This window comes from Penaeus chinensis, chromosome 10 (assembly GCF_019202785.1).
Source record: "Penaeus chinensis breed Huanghai No. 1 chromosome 10, ASM1920278v2, whole genome shotgun sequence".
Classification (NCBI taxonomy): domain Eukaryota; kingdom Metazoa; phylum Arthropoda; class Malacostraca; order Decapoda; family Penaeidae; genus Penaeus; species Penaeus chinensis.
The window spans coordinates 20,866,694-20,884,193 of record NC_061828.1 but is presented as its reverse complement, the minus strand read 5'-3'; the positions used below and the strand labels follow the sequence as shown (position 1 = coordinate 20,884,193).

Sequence of the window (17,500 nt, the reverse complement as noted above, 5' to 3'; positions counted from 1 at the left end):
TGTTCTGACTCCACAGGTGTCTCGCGTCGTGTATGCCAACTACGGCTCTGTCGATGACTTCGATCACCTGGAAGAAGAGGGCGTTGACGTGGCCGGTGCGATTGTTGTCGTCCGCTATGGCAAGATCTTCAGGGGAGACAAGGTGCGTGTTTTGGCTACTGTGCTTGCGTTATTCATGGTTTTCTTTTATGCATGCTTGTCGTAGGACATTTCTTTTTGTTTGTTTTTTTCTTCTTTTTTTCTTATTTTCTGTGTGTATGACTCTGTGTTTAGGGCGAATGTGTGTGTGTTTGTGTGTGTGGGGGTATGTGTGTGCGCTTGTGTGTGTGTGTGTGTGTGTATGTGTGTGTTGTGCATCAATCAGTAAGTCAGTCTGTCGGCTTGCCTGCTTACCTGCCTGCCTGCCTGCCTGCTTGTATATTTGTCTGTCTGTCTATCTCTCTATCTCTCAATTAATGCCTCTCTCTCGGAATATAACAAATAGTCTTTACTTGCAATCGTCGATTCCGAATTAATCAGACAAGGGTATTATCACACAATCCATTAAACGGCCAGGAATCATGAGAGAATGCAAACCTATCATACTGGACACCTAGAGACGGACACCGATGTATGAGGAAGGCGGAGAGAAGACCACGGAATGATTAGAATACACTGTACAGGTCACTGTGCATCTGTTTATGAAAATGGCGATGAATTCAAACTGCTCTCCCCGGTTGAATTACAAAAACTACCACGCTTCGATCACTCTTGATTCCCCAAACGCCAGTCCCAGTGCCACCTACCAATGCCTCTCACTAATGCCACCGCAGGTAAGGTTCGCGGAGGAGCGCGGGGCAGCGGGCGTGATCCTGTATACGGACCCCCAGGACGCCGCGCCCCTGGGCCCTGAAGCCACGTACCCAAACACTGTCTATGCTCCCCCGGGGTCCACGCAGCTGGGGTCCCTCTCTCTCCAGGGGGACCTTCTTACTCCCGGGTACCCTGCGACAGGTAAGTGTGAGAGGAATTTTCCTTTTTTTAACTTTATCTTTGTCAGTGATTTTTGAATTAACTATACCTTCTTCGTGGCGTAATCACGAGCTTTTGGTACGGATAATAGGTAGGGGAAACAGACGGACATTTTTTTTTCTTATCTGCCTCCTGCATTATGATAAAAATATCATTCATAAAGATGATGGTAATTATGATGATGGTGGTGGTGATACTATTACTGCTACTACTACTTCTACAATTGCTATAACTATTATTATTATTATTACTACTACTGCTACTACTGCTGCTGCTGCTATTATTACAACAGCAACAACAACTACTACTACCATAATTCTTCGTCTTATCATTATTATCAGTATTATTATTATTACTATTATCAGTATTATTATCACTATCATTATCATTACAAGATCCTCCTCCTCCTCCTCCTCCTCCTCCTCCTCCTCCTCCTCCTTCTCCTCCTCCTCCTCCTCCTCCTCCTCCTCCTTCTCCTCCTCTTCCTCCTCCTCCTCCTCCTCCTCCTCCTCCTCCTTCCTCCTCCTTTTCCTCCCATCATCGTCATCGTCATCGTCATCATCATCACTACCCTACTCACTGCGCCATGATCGTCTTCTACGTTTGCTTGGTGTTTCTCTATAATGCTTGAGGGTGAAAACACCGATGAAAACTAAAGTAGGTTCATTTGCGATCAGCTCTGACAAAATAAATTCGGAACCCTTCCTGTTCCTCTGCCCCACACGCCAGGCTCCGTCTGCGACTGTTTACTGCCAGACGTGTGACTACAGAGACAAACTAAAATGTTGTACTCTATAAATCATACAGAGTCTTACTCTTTCATATAGGTGATATGCTACACATCAATATAAACTAAACATAATCTTCTATATTTAACATGGTATAACATATCACACAAAAAGAAATGTATAATATATAATCACATAATTATCACTAACTACGTACGATAATAATGGCATCACAATACGTATGCACTGGCATCACAACGTGGCACTTACAACTCCCTTTTCCATCACAACCCACAACCACCAACATCACCTCTTCCCTCACACCACCACCACCACTTTCATCACTAATATACACATGAATGAACATCTCCGTCACCATCCTCATCACTGTAATTTCAAGATACTAAAGTGACACTAACGAGGAGAGGAGATGTCGTAAGGCAGAAGAAGGTGAATAAGGAATCTCATTTTCTGTGTCACATAATCATTCATTCCTGTTTATTCCCTTTCCCTTCCTTGTCACCGTTCACTCCTATTCTCCTCCGTCTATTTCCCCTCTCATTCCTTTTTCCTCCCCCTATCACCCTTTTCCCTCTCTAGCCTCCCCTCGTTTCCTATGCTCCTCACCTACCTCCTCCTCCCTCTCTCTTTCCTTCCTCTTACCCCATCCCTCCATCCTCTCTTTACCCCCCCCCCCTCCTCTCCCCTGTCATTCCCCTTTCCTCCTCCTCCCTCCCCCGTCACTCTATCCTCTCTCTCCCCATATTTCACAATTGCATTTTCATCCCCTTCTCCTTTCCTCCACCCCCCCCCCATCCCGCTATCCTTTCTCTACCCCCTCCCCTCATCCCCCCCCTCCCTTTCCATATTCCACGACCCCCCTCCCCCCCATTCGGAAATTATATTGCCCGGGGCGACGAAATCAAACGACTTCGCGATTGATTCCGGGGCTCATAAGTACATCCATGGAAGCGCAGAATTTGATTATTGTCATCGTGAGAACCTTATAAGGTGGTCGGCGACAGGGTCCTGGGCTGTTACTTAAGGCAGATTTGATAGAATACTTATGACGTCGATGATATATATTTTTTTTATCTTTTCCATTATTATTAGTTATTGAAGAAGAAGAGAAATCGGTGGGGGTTGAAATTTGATGCGATTATTTCTTCTGTTGGTATAATGTTTGATAGGGGCAGTTTATTTCTATCTTTTTTTTTTATCTTTCTTTGTTTTTTCTCTTTTAATCCCTTCTTGCTGCACCTTCCCCGTTACCCAACTCTCTCTCTCTCTCTCTATTTCTCTCTCTCTCTCTCTCTCTCTCTCTCTCTCTCTCTCTCTCTCTCTCTCTCTCTCTCTCTCTCTCTCTCTCTCTCTCTCTCTCTCTCTCTCTCTTTCTCTCTCTGTTTTTGTCTTTGTCTTTGTCTTTGTCTTTGTCTTTGCCTTTGTCTTTGTCTGTCTTTGTCTTTCTCTCTCTCTCTCTCTCACTCTCTTTCTCTCTCTTTCTCATCTCTCGCTTGCCCTTCATTTATCTTTCATCATCATCATTCTCTCCCTCCCTTCTGCTCCCCTTGCTCCCCTCCCATTGGTCTCCCTCCTTCTTTCTCCTTCATCCCATGCCCAATAACATTATGTTCCGACAGAATCCGCTTACCGAATTCCTGAAGAACAAGCAGATTCGCCCGGCATTCCCGTCCAACCTGTTGGTTATGGCGATGCTCAACATATCTTCAGGTATTTACGCTTTTAAACACGTACGCACGCACACACACACACACACACACACACACACACACACACACACACACACACACACACACACACACACACACACACACACACACTCACAACACTATATGCGCATATTTGTCCATATACTCATACCGTATACTGCACTAGATTGTATATGTACGATTTAAGTACAACCACGCGATCCTCGAGATGAAATGTGTCCACCTTTCTTATGAGACTATATCTTTGCAGCATCTTAAAAGGCGAACGCGCACCCGATGAGTGGCAGGGAGGTCTTGACATAGAATACCTGCTGGGTGGTGACCTGGAAGGACATGAGGTCATATTGGACGTTCACAATATAAATTCTAGGGAACAAGTGTACAACGTGATAGGATCTCTAATTGGTCAAGAGGAACCAGGTGATTGGTCTGATTTTGAGCAAGTGAAATTCACATTTTCTTTTAATCTGTCGTGTATAATACAGCGAGACGGAAAGACCGAACATTCAACAACAATTTGCAAACTTTTATGCCTTTTATTAATTGTTTTTTTCTTATTCCTTAAAGATCGTTACGTACTGATCGGGAATCACTATGACGCCTGGACCTACGGCGGAATAGACCCCTCGTCGGCCACCGCCGCGCACCTCGAACTCACCCGCGTGTTCGGCGAGATGTACAGGGACGGCTGGCGGCCCCGGAGGTAGGACAACCATAAATGATAAAGACGTTTTCAGAAATGTTTGGGTAATTCTTACTTTTTCGAAACCCATGTTTTCTTGTCTTCTGCAGGACCCTCGTGTTCTGCAGCTGGGCGGCGGAGGAGCCGGGCGTCATCGGCTCGACGGAGTTCGCGGAGCAGTTCAGCGCCATCCTGAAGGACCGAGCTGTAGCATACCTTAACGTGGACATGGTGATGGAAGGTAAGGGACGTTTTATGCAAAAAAACATCATTATTTTGTAACACATTATAAAATATTTTTAGATAAATACTGTAAACTTGTGTTTGTGATCACTGCATTTATGTCTTCAGTTTGATATGTATTTATATTTCCTTTGTGCTGATTGTAAGGTGAAAGGGACGAAGTATGTACGGATTTAGTTTTTACGTGAATAGGGTATAGAAGAGCCATGGGTTTTAATGTTTGACTCCTAGCCTCTTTGCCTAAAGTGGCCCTGGAAGGTAAAAATCGTAGTCGCAGAACTTTTACGCTTCTGTAGTAGGAAATACTGCTGACATGGTTGAATAATTTTTGATAGATGTCATGCAGGTATAATATTCTCTCTTATCTCTCATATGTCTCTTATCTCTCCTCAGGCAATTACTCTTTCATGGCCAGCGCCGTCCCGATGCTGTATGACGTCATCATCGCCACCTCGAAGGCCGTGCCCAACCCGGACCAGGACGAGGTCGAGGCGGGTCGTGCCTCCCTGTACGACACGTGGGTGCACCGCTTCCCCAGGAACGACAGCGAAGAGGAAGGGGCGGCGTCGGAGCCCCTCTTCTCCACCTTCGGCTCCGGCAGCGACTTCCGGGCGTACGTCTTCAACCTGGGGATTCCCAGCCTCGACCTGTGCTTCGCTTCCGCGCCGGTGAGGGTAGCAATGTATATATATATATATATATATATATATATATATATATATATATATATATATATAAAATATAATATAATATATATAATATATATAATGTATTTATATAATATATTCATATAATATATGTATATAATATATATATATATATATATATATATATATATATATATATATATATATATACACATTTTTTTTTTTTTAACTGCTAACAGGTACTGTATACGGAACTATGCAACGTTAACTGCTTTGTTGGTCACAGTGGCCTCTTTTATCAGGAGCAGGCTCTCTGACGAAATACATTTTCCCTCCTCTAAAAAATGTAAAATGACACAAGTAACTTTTGGTCACAGGCATAATTTACCAAACTTCACTAGTCGATCTCCCCGCCATTGTTTTTCTTACTCGCTTACAAATATGAGATGGAGCTAGATGGAGTTGCTCTCGCCGCCGGACTACCCTGATTTGCTCTACCGGAAAACGCACATTCAGGCAACATTATAAAAGTAGTACAACATGTATTTTCTTAAATCTCCCTGTACACAGAGAGACAAATAATTTTACATTGACATTAACTAAAACTTGCAACTTGACCTCTTTAATATTTTCTGATTAACTTAATGCCCATCCCTGACACACACACACACACACACATACACACACACACACACACACACACACACACACACACACACACACACACACACACACACATATATATATATAAATATATATATATGTGTAAGCCTTGAACATATTTAGCATAAGATATAATTTTCACTAAATCACTGATTGTTATAGCGGCGAAAACCATTAAAGGCCCCAATAAACTATTAATCTTCAAAAATGAAAACGCTTGTATAAAAAAGATGGCTTTGAATAATTGTTAGCACATTTTCTCTATTAGTAATTGACTTTTTATCAAAACAAAAGAATTCTCTTTATCAAAACAAAAGCTGTTGACCCGGCTTATAATATTGAATAACCAATCAATCAATCTCCCCCGCTCTATTTAGCCTCCACCGTGATTGTCATACACGCGTAGACTTCCCGCAGTCGCCGCCGCCACCGCCGTTGCCGCATGTGGGTTACTTTACCCGCATGCGTACGGCGCGCGCGGAAGTAGATGAAATATACTCTCTCTTGTCTAAACTGGAGCCAATGTTACAGGGATAATTATGCTCTGAACAGATAAATCGACGGAGGAGTTGGGTGATACCACAGTCAGTTTATCTGCTGAATGTTTATAATACATTTAATGGAAATTATTTCAGATGCGTGTTATTTTTTACATATTTTTACAGAAGGAAATATGCAGTCGTCACTAATTATAAACCTCTATCTGAATGCTCATTCCGATAGAGGAGACTTCCGTAACCAATCTCGTCCTACTCTTATCGTCGTATATCTGTCCTCGGATAGGGGAAGCAAAAACGGGTCCACGGAAAGTGAGAAGTAAAACTTAAATAAATGTTGGAATTACCTAGTTGGCAAGCTGTGCAGATTCGACTCTGACAAATGATCGCGACAATTTTTTTGCTTTTAATCTTTAGGTTTATTTTGTACAAACAAATTGTCGCAGCCGCTGGTCAGAGTCAAATCTGCACAGGTTGCTTACTAGTTAATTCCAACATTTATTCAAGTTTTACTTCTCACTTTCCGTGCAATATATATATATATATATATATATATATATATATATATATATATATATATATATATATATATATATATATATATATATATATATATATATATATATATTGAACAGCTGCGACCAGTAACCCATATGTCTCGTGACCACACGTAACGCAGCAATTTTGTTGCTGATGTGCCAGCAACTGTCGCCAAGTGGCGAGATCCTTCAGAGTGTTCTTTTGAGATCTTGATCATTGATTAAACTAGGGAGAGGTACTTAAGTAGGTTCCCGTGACTTTCTTCAGTAGCAGTGGCTATACTAGACGCAGTATCGCGTGCTCTTGATATATATATATATATATATATATATATATATATATATATATATATATATATGTATGTATGTATGTATATAGATGCATAGATATATGTATATATATATGTATGTATATATGTATATATATGTATATATATGTATACACACACACACACACACACACACACACACACACACACACACACACACACACACACACACACACACACACTCACACCTATATACACACACACTCATACATACATACGTATATATAAACACTTACATTCCTACAATGGCATACACATAACCACTGACTTAATCATAGCCAGGCGACATTTATACCAAATAGCCGGGGGTCGACTGGATCTCGGAAAAGACGCTTATGCCGCTAATATGCTCTGACCTTTAAGACGGAAGGACGAAAGGTTACTTCGTGGTCGCTCTGTTGCCCTTTTCTCCTATGCTGACGCCACCTGCTGCGCCTCCTTCGCCAGGTGTCGCTTGGGAATAGGCTGATGGCTGGACAAGGCTGGGGGGAAGGAAGGGAAGGGGAGGGGGTATGTCAGGAGAGAGGAGGGAGGGAGGAGGAAAGGGAGGTGGGGGGACTGGGAGGAGGGAAGTAGGTGGAGGGAGGAAGGAGAAGTCAGGAGCGAGAGAGGAGGGAGGCGTGAAGAGAAGGGGAGGAGGGAGGAAGAGAGATAGGTAGGGTGGAAGGAGGAAGAGGGAGAGAGGACTGAAGAGGGAAGAGAGAGGAGGGAGAAGGGAGTAGGGAAGGAAGGAAGGAGGGAAGGAGAGGAATAAAAGAGGGAATGAGAATAAGAGATAAAAAATAAGAATAAGAAGGAGGGAATGATAATAAGAGAGAAAAAAAGGTAAAAAGACGAAAAAGAGAGAGAGATAAGGGTTGAGAGAGAGAGAGAGAGAGAGAGAGAGAGAGAGAGAGAGAGAGAGAGAGAGAGAGAGAGAGAGAGAGAGAGAGAGAGAGAGAGAAAGAGAGAGAGAGAGAGAGAGAGAGAGAGAGAGAGAGAGAGAGAGAGAGAGAGAGAGAGAGAGAGAGAGAGAGAGAGAGAGAATATATTTCATATATGAATATTGCTCTGTTTGAGAAGCACTTATAAATATGCATATACGAAAAGAAAAAACAAAAAAAAAAAAAAAAAAAAGACACCTTTAGCATTCGTCTTTTAAAAACGAAGAAGATAACATACACATACGAAAAAAGAAAAGACAAAAAGTACACAGAACATTCACCCCGAACACACACACACACCTCTCTCTCTCTCTCTTACCCACACACTCGCTCACGTAAAATAGAATTCATGATAAAATAACCTCCTACAAAACCCTGTAGCCTCTTTTATCTCTCACAGGATGAACCAGGACTCCCTTTGTACCACTCGGCGTATGAAACCTACGAATTAGCCTTACTCATGGATCGTGAACTCCGCTTCCACCAAGCTACTGCCAGGTTGGGTGATGTATATCAGTGCAGTGGTTTTTATTATTAGTGTTATTATCATTGTTGTTTTTTTGTTATTATTGCTATTATTATTAGTGCTATTTGTGTTTTTTTTATTATTTTTATGTTATCATTGTTATTATTATTGTTATTATTATCATTGTTATTATCGTTGTTGTTATCATCGTTATTGTTATCATTATCATCATCATCATCATCATCATCATCATCATCATCATCATCATCATCATCATCATCATCATCATTATTATCATTATCATCATCATCATCATCATCATCATTATTATCATTATCATCATTGTTATTATTATTGTTATGGCTATTATTTTTACTCTTATTATTATTATCATTATTGTTTTAATTATTGTTATCATTGTTCTTATTACAATTATTTTCCTTATCATTATTACGCTTATTATCATTGTTATTATAATTAATATCATTATTATTATTTGTATTATTATTATTATTATTATTATTACTATCATCATTATCATTATTATTATTATTATTATTATTATTATTATTATTATTATTATCACTATTATTATTATATTGTTAATATTATCAATATTATTATTGTCATTAATATAATTACTCCTAATAATAATGATAATGATGATGATAATGATGACGATTATAATCATTGTTATTACGATTAGATTATATTACCATTATGATTGTTTTTATAACTGATTATATTAATATCCTTGTTAACGTCATTATCACTTCCATTGCACTACTACTCGTCTTTCTGTTGCTTTTGAGGATTATGATAACGATAATCATTAAAAAGAACAATGACAATAATATTAATTGTATATCAAGTAATCAAGAGCCATTAACATGTTGACCCATCGAGAACAAGAAAATAAAAATAAAAGGAGAAGAAAAGTAAAAACATACTAATACCTCTAGGGGGGAAGCTGAATAACGAGAACTCTCACCGAAAAATGATTTCCTATAACATTCACTTCAGCTTATCTGGCACGTGGGGGGATGAGCCTGAAGTTCAAATGGTGTTTCTTGTCACTTAGTATGATTAATCTGTTCTTTTTCTTCTTCTTTTACTTGTAAGACGTTCATTCCTGATCAAAAAGTGGTGTCTGTTGTTTTTTTTTATGTTTAGGGGTTAGTTTTCGTGATGATGATGAATAGGGTATTTAAGAAGACAGTGATGATGATAATGATGGTAGTGGTGATGGTAGTGGGGGAGATGGTGATAATCATAATAATACAAACAGGAACAGGACAGGAAATAAGAGGTTTGTTTTTCCTTTTCTCTCCCTCTTTCATCCTCTTCTAGCTTCCGCCTCCTTTCTCCCTTTTCTCGTCCTTCTCCCTCTCACTTGCAAATCTTCCCTAAACTCACTCCTCCTCTCCCCCTCATGTGCCCTACAGCGCCTCTCCCTCCCCCATCCTCTCCTCCTTCTCTGCCCTCCCCTGCCCCTTCCTCCTCGCTCCCTCACCCCTCCTCATTCCTCTTCGCTCCCACACCCCTCCGTCTTCCTCCTTCGGCTCCCCTCCCCCCTCCCCTTCCTCCTTCGCTCCCTCCCCCCTCCCCTTCCTCCTTCGATCCTCCCTCACCCCTACCCCGTTCCTCCTTCGCACCCCCCCCCCCTCCCCTTCCTCCTCGCTCCACCCCCCTCCTCTTCCTCCTTCGCTTCCCTCCCCCCTCCCCTTCCTCCTTCCTCCCCCCCCCCCTTTTCCCTCCTTCCCCCTCCCCCCTCCTTTTCCCCCTATCCCCCCCCCCTCCCTTCCTCTTCCCCCACCCCCCCCTCCCCTTCCTCCTTCGCCCCCCCCCCTCCCCCTTTCCTCCTTCGCCCCTCCCCCCCCCCTTCCTCCTTCCCCCTCCCCCATCCTCTCCCTCCCCCTCCCCACCCCTCCTCTCCTCCCCTTCGCTCCCGCCCCCTAATCCCCTTCCCCCCCCCCCCCCTCCCCTTCTCCCTCCCCCCCCCTCCCTCCTCCTTCGCTCCCCCCCCCTCCCTCTCCTCCTTCCTCCCTCACCCCTCATCTTCCCTTCCTCCCTCCCCCCCCCCTTCCTCCCGCCCACCTCCCCCCTCCCCTCCTCCTTCCTCCCTCCCCCCCCCCCTTCCTTTCCTTCCTCCCTCACCCCCCCTCTCCTCCTTCGCCCTCCCCCTCCTCTTCCTCCCTCCCCCCCCCCCCCCCTCCCCCTTCCTCCCCTCCTCCCCCCGCCCCTTCCCCTTCCTCCCCCCCCCTCCTCTTCCCCCTCCCTCCCCCTCCTCTCCCCCTTTCCTCCCTCCCCCACCCCCCCCCCCCTATCCCCTCCCCTTCCTCCCCTCCCCCCCCCCGTCCTCTCGCTCCCCCCCCCCTCCCCCCTCCTCGCTCCCCCCCCTCCCTTCCCCCCTTCGCTCCCCCACCCCCCCTCCCCTCCTTCCTCCCTCCCCCCTCCCCCCCCCCATCGCCCCCTCCCCCCTCCCCTTCCCCTCCTCCACCCCCCCTCTCCTCCCCTCCTCACCCCCACCCCCCTCCTCCCCTTTCCCCCTCCCCCTACCCCCCCCCCTTTCCTCCTCGCTCCCCCCCCCCCCTAAACCCCCTTCCCTCCTCCGCTTCCTCCCCCCACCCTTTCCCCTCCTTCAACCCTCACCCCTCCCTTCCCTCGCTCCCTCCCCCCCCCCTTCCTCCACCCCCTCACCCCCTCTTCCTCCTCCCCCCTCACCCCTCCTCTTCCTCCCCCCCCTCCCTCACCCTCCCCCCTCCTTCCCTCCCTCCCCCTCCCCTTCCCACCCCCTCCCCCCTCCCCTCCCCTCCTCCCCCTCCCCCCCCCCCCCTTCCCCCCCCCCCTCCCCCTCCCCTTCCCCCCCCCCCCCTCCCCCCTTCCCCCCCTCCTCTCCTCCCCCCTCCTCCCCCCTCCTCTCCCCTTCCCTCCCCCCTCCCCCCTTCCCTCCCTTCCCTCCCCCCATCCCCTCCCCCCTCACCCCCTCCCCCCCCCTCCTTCCTCCCTCCCCCCTCTTCCTCCTTTCCCCCCCTCCCTCCTCCCTCCCCTCCTCCTCCTCCCTCCCCCCCCCCTCCTCCCCCCTTCCTCCCTCCCCCCCCCCTTCCTCCCTTCGCTCCCCCCCCCCATTCCCCCCCCTTCCCCCCTCCTCCTCCCCCCCGCCCCCCTTTCCCCCCCCCCCCCCCTTCCTCCTCCCCCCCCCTCCCATCCCTCCCCTCCCTCCTCCCCCCCCCTCCCTCCCCCCTCTCCCCCCCCCCTTCCCCCTCCCCTCCCCCCCCGTCCCCTCCCTCCCTTCCTCCTCCCCTCCCCTCTCCCCTCCCCTCTCCCCTCCCCCCCTTCCCTCCTCCTCCCTCACTCCCCCCCTCCTCTCCCTCCCCCTCCCCCTCCCCCCCCCTCCTCCTCCCCCCCCCCCCTCCCCCCCCTCCCCCCTCCTCCCCTCCCCTCTCCCTCCTCGCTCCCCCTCCCCCCCCCCTCCTCCCCCTCCCCCTTCCCTCTCCCCTCCTCCCCTCCCCCCCTCCCTCCCCTCCCCCTTCCCCCCCTCCCCCCCTCTCCCTCCCCTCCTCCCTCACCCCCCTCCGTCCTCCTCCCTCCCCGCCCCCCCTCTCCCTCCCTCCCCCTCCTCCCCCTCCCCTCCTCCTCCCTCCCTCCCTCTCCCCTCTCCCCTTCCTCCCCTCCTCCCCCTCCCCCCTCTCCCCCCTCCCCCCTCCTCCCCTCCCCCCTCCCCCTCCACCCTCTCCCCCCTTCCTCCTCTCCCTCACCCCCCCTTCCCCTCTCCCCCTCCCCTCTCCCTCCCCTCTCCCTCCTCCCGCTCCCCCCCTCCTCCCTCCTCCCCTCCCCCCCTCTCCTCACCTCTCCCTCCTCTCCCCCCCTCCCTCCTCTCCTCTCCTCCCCCCCCTCCACCCCTCCCCTTCCCCTCTCCCCCTCCCCCCCCCCTCTTCCCCTCTCCCCCCCCCTCCCCCCCTCCCTCCTCCTCCCTCCCTCCCCCCCCCCCTCCCTCCCTCCCTTCCTCCCCTCTCCCTCCCCCCTCCCCTCCCCCCTCCCCCCTCCCTCTCCTCCCCCTTCCCTCCCCTCCCCTCCCCCCTCCTCTCCTCCCCCCTCCCCCTCATCCCTCCCCTCCTCCTCCCCTCCTCTCCCCTCCCCCCCCTCCCCCCCCTCTCCTCCCTCCCCCCCTCCCCCCTCCCCCCTCCCCCTCCCTCCCCCCTCCTCCCCCCCTCTCCCCCTCCCCCCTCCCCCCTCTCCCCTCCTTCCTCCTCACCCCTCCTCCTCCCTCCCCCTTCTCCCTCCTTCCCCCTCTCCCTCTCCTCCTCCCCCCCCTCCCTCCTCTCCCCTCCCTTCCCCATCCCCTCCCCCTCTCCTCCTCCCCCCCTCTCCCCCTCCCCTCCCCCTTCCTCCCCTCCTTCCTCCCCCCCCTCCCCTCTCCCCCTCCTTCCCTCCCCCCCTCCCTCCCCCCTCCCCTCTCCTTCTCCCCCCCCCCTCCCCCTCCCTCCCCTCTCCCCCCCTCCCCCCCCCCTTCCTCCCCCCTCCTCTCTCCCCCCCTTCCCCTCCTCCTCCCCCCTCCCCTCCCCCCCTTCCTCCCTCTCCTCCTCCCCCCTCCTCCTCCCTCCCTCCTCCTCCTCCCTCCCCCTCCCTCCCTCCCCCTCCCCTCTTCCTCCTCTCTCCTCCCCCCCCCCCCTCCCCTCCCCCTCCCTCCCCCTCCTCCCCCCTCCCCCCCTCCCTCCCTCCCCTCTCTCCCTCCCTCATCCCCCCTCCTCTCCCCTCCTCCCCCTCCCTCCCCCCCTCTCCCCCTCCCCCCCCCCTCCCTCTCTCCCCCCCCCCTCCTCCCCCCCTCCTCCTCCCTCTCCCCCCCCCCTCCCCTCCCCCTCCTCTCCCTCTCCTCCTACCCCCCCCCCCCTCCCCCTCCTCCCTCCCTCCTCCCTCCCCTCCCCCCTCCCTCCCCTCCCTCCCTCTCCCCCCTCCCTCTCCCTCCCCTCCCCCCCTCTCTCCCCTCCCCCCCCCCCCCCTCCTCCCTCCCCCTCCCTCTTCCCCCCCTCCCTCCTCCCCCCCTCTCCCCCTCCTCCTCCCCCCCCCTCCCCCTCTCTCCTCTCCCTCCCCTCTCCCCCTTCCCTCCCCCCCCTCCCTCCCTCCCCTCCTCCCTCCTCCCCTCCCTCCCCCCCCCCCTCCTCCCCCTCCTCCCCTCCCTCCTCTCCCCCTCCTCTCCCCTCCTCCCCTCCCCCTCCTCCCTCCCCTCCCCTCCTCCCTCCCTCCCCCCCCACTCCCTCCCCCCTCCCCCCTCTCCTCCTCCCCCCCTCCCCCTCCCTCCCTCCTCCCCCCTCCCCCCCTCCCCCCCCCCTTCCTCCCTCCCTCCCCCCTCCCTCTCCTCCCCTCCTCCCCCTCCCCTCCTCCCTCCCCTCCCCCTCCCCTCTCCTCCCTCCCCCTCTCCCCTCCCTCCCCCCCCCCCTTCCCCCTCCTCCTCCCTCCTCCCCTCCCTCCCCCTCCCCCTCCCCCTCCTCCCCCCCCCTCCTCCCCCTCCTCCCCTCCTCCTCCCCCTCCTCTCTCCCTCCCCTCCCCTCCCCCCCCCCTCCCCCCCTCTCTCCCCCCCCCCTCCCCCCCCTCCCTCCCTCCCTTCCCCCCCCTCCCCCCCCCTCTCCCTCCCCTCCCCCCCCCCCCCCCTCCCCTCCCCTCTCCCCCTCCTCCCTCCCCCCTCCCCCCTCTCCCCCCCCCCCCCCCCCTCCCCCCCCCTCCCTCCCCCCTCCCCCCTCCCCCCCCTCCTCCCCCCCTCCCCTCCTCCCCCCTCCCCTCCTCCCCCCCCTCCCCCCTCCCTCCCCCTCCCCCCCCTCCCCTCCCTCCCCCCTCCCCTCCCTCCCCCTCCCCCCCCCTCCCTCCCCCACCCTCCCTCCCTCCCTCCCCCCCCCCTCCCCCCTCCTCCCTCCTCTCCCACTCCCGTCCCTCCTCCTCTCCCTCCCCTCCCCCCCTCCCTCCCCCCTCCTCTCCCCTCCTCCCCCCCCCCTCCCCTCCCCCTCTCCCTCCTCCCCCTCCCCTCTCCCCCCCCTCTCCCTCCCCTCCGCCCCCCCCTCCCCCTCCCACCCCCCTCTCTCCTCCCCCCCCCTCTCCCCCCCCTCTCCCTCTCTCCTCCTCCCCCCTCCTCCCTCCCTCCTCCCCCCCCTCTCCCCCCCCCCCCACCCTCCCCCCCCCTCCCCCCCTCTCTCCTCCCTCCCCCCCCTCCTCCTCCCCTCCCCTCCCCCTCCTCATCCCTCCTCTCCCCCCTCCCCCCCCCCTCCCCCCCCCTCCCCCTCCTCACCCCCCCCCCTCCTCCCTTCCCCCCTCCCCTCCCCCCCCCCCCCCCCTCCTCCCCCCCCCCCCCCCCTCCCCCCCTCCCCTCTTCCCCCCCCCCCCCCCCCCCCCCCCCCTCCCCCCCCCCCCCCCCCTCCCCCCTCCCTCTCCCCCCTCTCCCTCCTCTCTCCCCCCTCCCCCTCCCCTCCCCCTCCCCCCCCTCCCCTCCCCCCCCCCTCCCCCCTCCCCCCCCCCCCCCCCCCCCCCTCCCCTCCTCCCCTCCCCCCCCTCTCCTCCCCTCTCCCTCCCCCCCCCCTCCCCCTCCCCTCCCCCTCCCCCCCTCCCCTCCTCCCCCTCCCTTCTCCCCTCCCCTCCCCCTCCTCCTCCTCCCCCCCTCTCCTCCCTCCCTCCCCCCCCTCCCCTCCTCCCCCTCTCCCCCCCCCCTCCTCCTCCCTCCCCTCCTCCCCTCTCCCCCCCCCCTCCCCCTCTCCCCCCCTCCCCCCTCCTCCTCCCCCCCCCCTCCCCTCCCCCCCCCCCCCCCCCCCTCCCTCCCCCCCCCCCCCCCCCCCTCCATCCCCCCCCTCCCTCCACCCCCCCACCCCCCCCCCCCTCCTCCCACCCCTCCCCCCCTCCCTCTCTCCTCCTCCCCCTCCTCCCCCCCCCCCTCCCCCCCCTCCCTCCCCCCTCCCCCCTCCCCCCCCCCCCCCTCCTCCCCTCCCTCCTCCCCCCCCCCCCCCTCCCTCCCCCCTCCCCCCCTCCCCTCCCCCCCCCCCTCCCCCCCCTCTCCCCCCCTCCCCTCCCTCCCCCCCCTCCCCCTCCCCCCTCCCCCCTCCTCTCCTCCCCCTCCTCACCCTCCTCCTCCCCCCCCCCCCTCCCCCCCCTCCCCTCTCCCCCTCCCACCCCCCCCCTCCTCCCCCCCCCCCCCCCCCCCCCCTCTCCCCTCCCCCCCCTCTCCCTCCCCCCCTCCCCTCCCCCCCTCTCCCCTCCTCTCCCCTCCCCCCTTCCCCTCCCCCCCCTCCCCCTCCCTCCCCCCCCCTCCCTCCCCCCCCTCACCCCTCCCCCCCCCCCCCCCCCCTCCCCCCTCCCCCCCCCCTCCCCTCCCCCTCCTCCCCCCCTCCCTCCCCCCCTCCCCCTCCCCCCCCCCCCCCCCCCTCCCCCTCCCCCCTCCCCCCCCTCCTCCTCCCCCCCCCCCCTCCCCTCCCTCCCCCCCCCCCTCCCCCCTCCCCCCCCCCCCCCCCCCCCCCCCCCCCTCCTCCCCCTCCCCCCCCCCCCCTCCCCCCCTCCCCCCCCCCCCCCCTCCCCCCCCTCCCCCCCTCCCCCCCCTCCCCCCCTCCCCCCCCCCCCCCCCCCCCCTCCCCCCCCCTCCTCCCCTCCCCCTCCCCCCCCCCCCCCCTCCCCCCCTCCCCCCCCTCCCCTCCCCTCCACCCCCCCCCCCCCCCCCCCCCCCCCCCCCCCCCCCCCCCCCCCTCCCCTCCCCCCTCCCCCTCCCCCTCCCTCTCCCCCCCCTTCCCTCCTCTCTTCCCCCCTCCCCTCCCCCCCCCCCCCCTCCCCCCCTCCCCCCCCCTCTCCCTCCCCCCCTCCCCCCCCCCCTCCCCTCCCCCCCCCCCCCCCCCCCTCCCTCCCCCCCCTTCCCTCCCTCCCCTCCCTCCCCCTCCCTTCCCCCCCCCCTTCTCCCTCCCCCTCCCCCCCCTCCCCTCCCCCCTCCTCCTCCCCCCCCCCTCCCCCCCTCCCTCCCTCCCCTCCCCTCCCCCCTCTCCTCTCCCCCCTCCCTCCTCTCCCCCTCCCTTCCCCCTCCTCCCTCCCCCCCCCTTCTCCCCTCCCCTCTCCCCCCTCCCCCCTCCTCCCCCCCTCCCTCTCCCCCCCCCCCCCCCCCCTCCTCCCTCCCCCCCCTCTCCCCCTCCCCTTCCTCCTTCGCTCCCTCCCCCCTCCCCTTCCTCCTTCGCTCCCTCACCCCTCCCCTTCCTCCTTCGCTCCCTCACCCCCTCCCCTTCCTCCTTCGCTCCCTCACCCCTCCCCTTCCTCCTTCGCTCCCTCACCCCTCCCCTTCCTCCTTCGCTCCCTCCCCCCTCCCCTTCCTCCTTCGCTCCCTCACCCCTCCTCTTCCTCCTTCGCTCCCTCACCCCTCCCCTTCCTCCTTCGCTCCCTCACCCCTCCTCTTCCTCCTTCGCTCCCTCCCCCCTCCCCTTCCTCCTTCGCTCCCTCACCCCTCCCCTTCCTCCTTCGCTCCCTCCCCCCTCCCCTTCCTCCTTCGCTCCCTCACCCCTCCCCTTCCTCCTTCGCTCCCTCACCCCTCCTCTTCCTCCTTCGCTCCCTCACCCCTCCCCTTCCTCCTTCGCTCCCTCCCCCCTCCCCTTCCTCCTTCGCTCCCTCACCCCTCCTCTTCCTCCTTCGCTCCCTCCCCCCTCCCCTTCCTCCTTCGCTCCCTCACCCCTCCCCTTCCTCCTTCGCTCCCTCCCCCCTCCCCTTCCTCCTTCGCTCCCTCACCCCTCCTCTTCCTCCTTCGCTCCCTCCCCCCTCCCCTTCCTCCTTCGCTCCCTCCCCCCTCCTCTTCCTCCTTCGCTCCCTCCCCCGTCCCCTTCCTCCTTCGCTCCCTCACCCCCCCTCTTTCTCCATCGCTCCATCACCCCCTTCTCTCTGAGCTTCCTCCGTTCCTTTCCTCCTCCCCTTCCTCCTTTCCCCTTCGGATTGCCGTGGAAAGGATAAAAAGGCGTAAGCTGACGGTCTTAGTGCAGTGTACTTGCCTCGAATGATAATGATAATCTCAATAATGATAATGGTAGTAATGTCAGTGAT

At 56.2% G+C, this 17,500-nt stretch overlaps 1 protein-coding gene across 1 annotated transcript in view; it reads left to right on the top strand.

Annotated features, from left to right (window-relative positions):
• LOC125029877 (N-acetylated-alpha-linked acidic dipeptidase 2-like) overlaps window positions 1–17,500 on the top strand; it is a 22,921-nt gene that overhangs the window by 3,077 nt on the left and 2,344 nt on the right. The window contains exons 2-9 of the mRNA XM_047620059.1: window positions 17–142; window positions 813–993; window positions 3,380–3,470; window positions 3,720–3,889; window positions 4,037–4,172; window positions 4,262–4,392; window positions 4,788–5,062; window positions 8,393–8,490. Of these exons, the coding sequence (XP_047476015.1) occupies window positions 17–142; window positions 813–993; window positions 3,380–3,470; window positions 3,720–3,889; window positions 4,037–4,172; window positions 4,262–4,392; window positions 4,788–5,062; window positions 8,393–8,490 (1,208 nt within the window). The remainder of the gene's footprint in view (window positions 1–16; window positions 143–812; window positions 994–3,379; window positions 3,471–3,719; window positions 3,890–4,036; window positions 4,173–4,261; window positions 4,393–4,787; window positions 5,063–8,392; window positions 8,491–17,500) is intronic.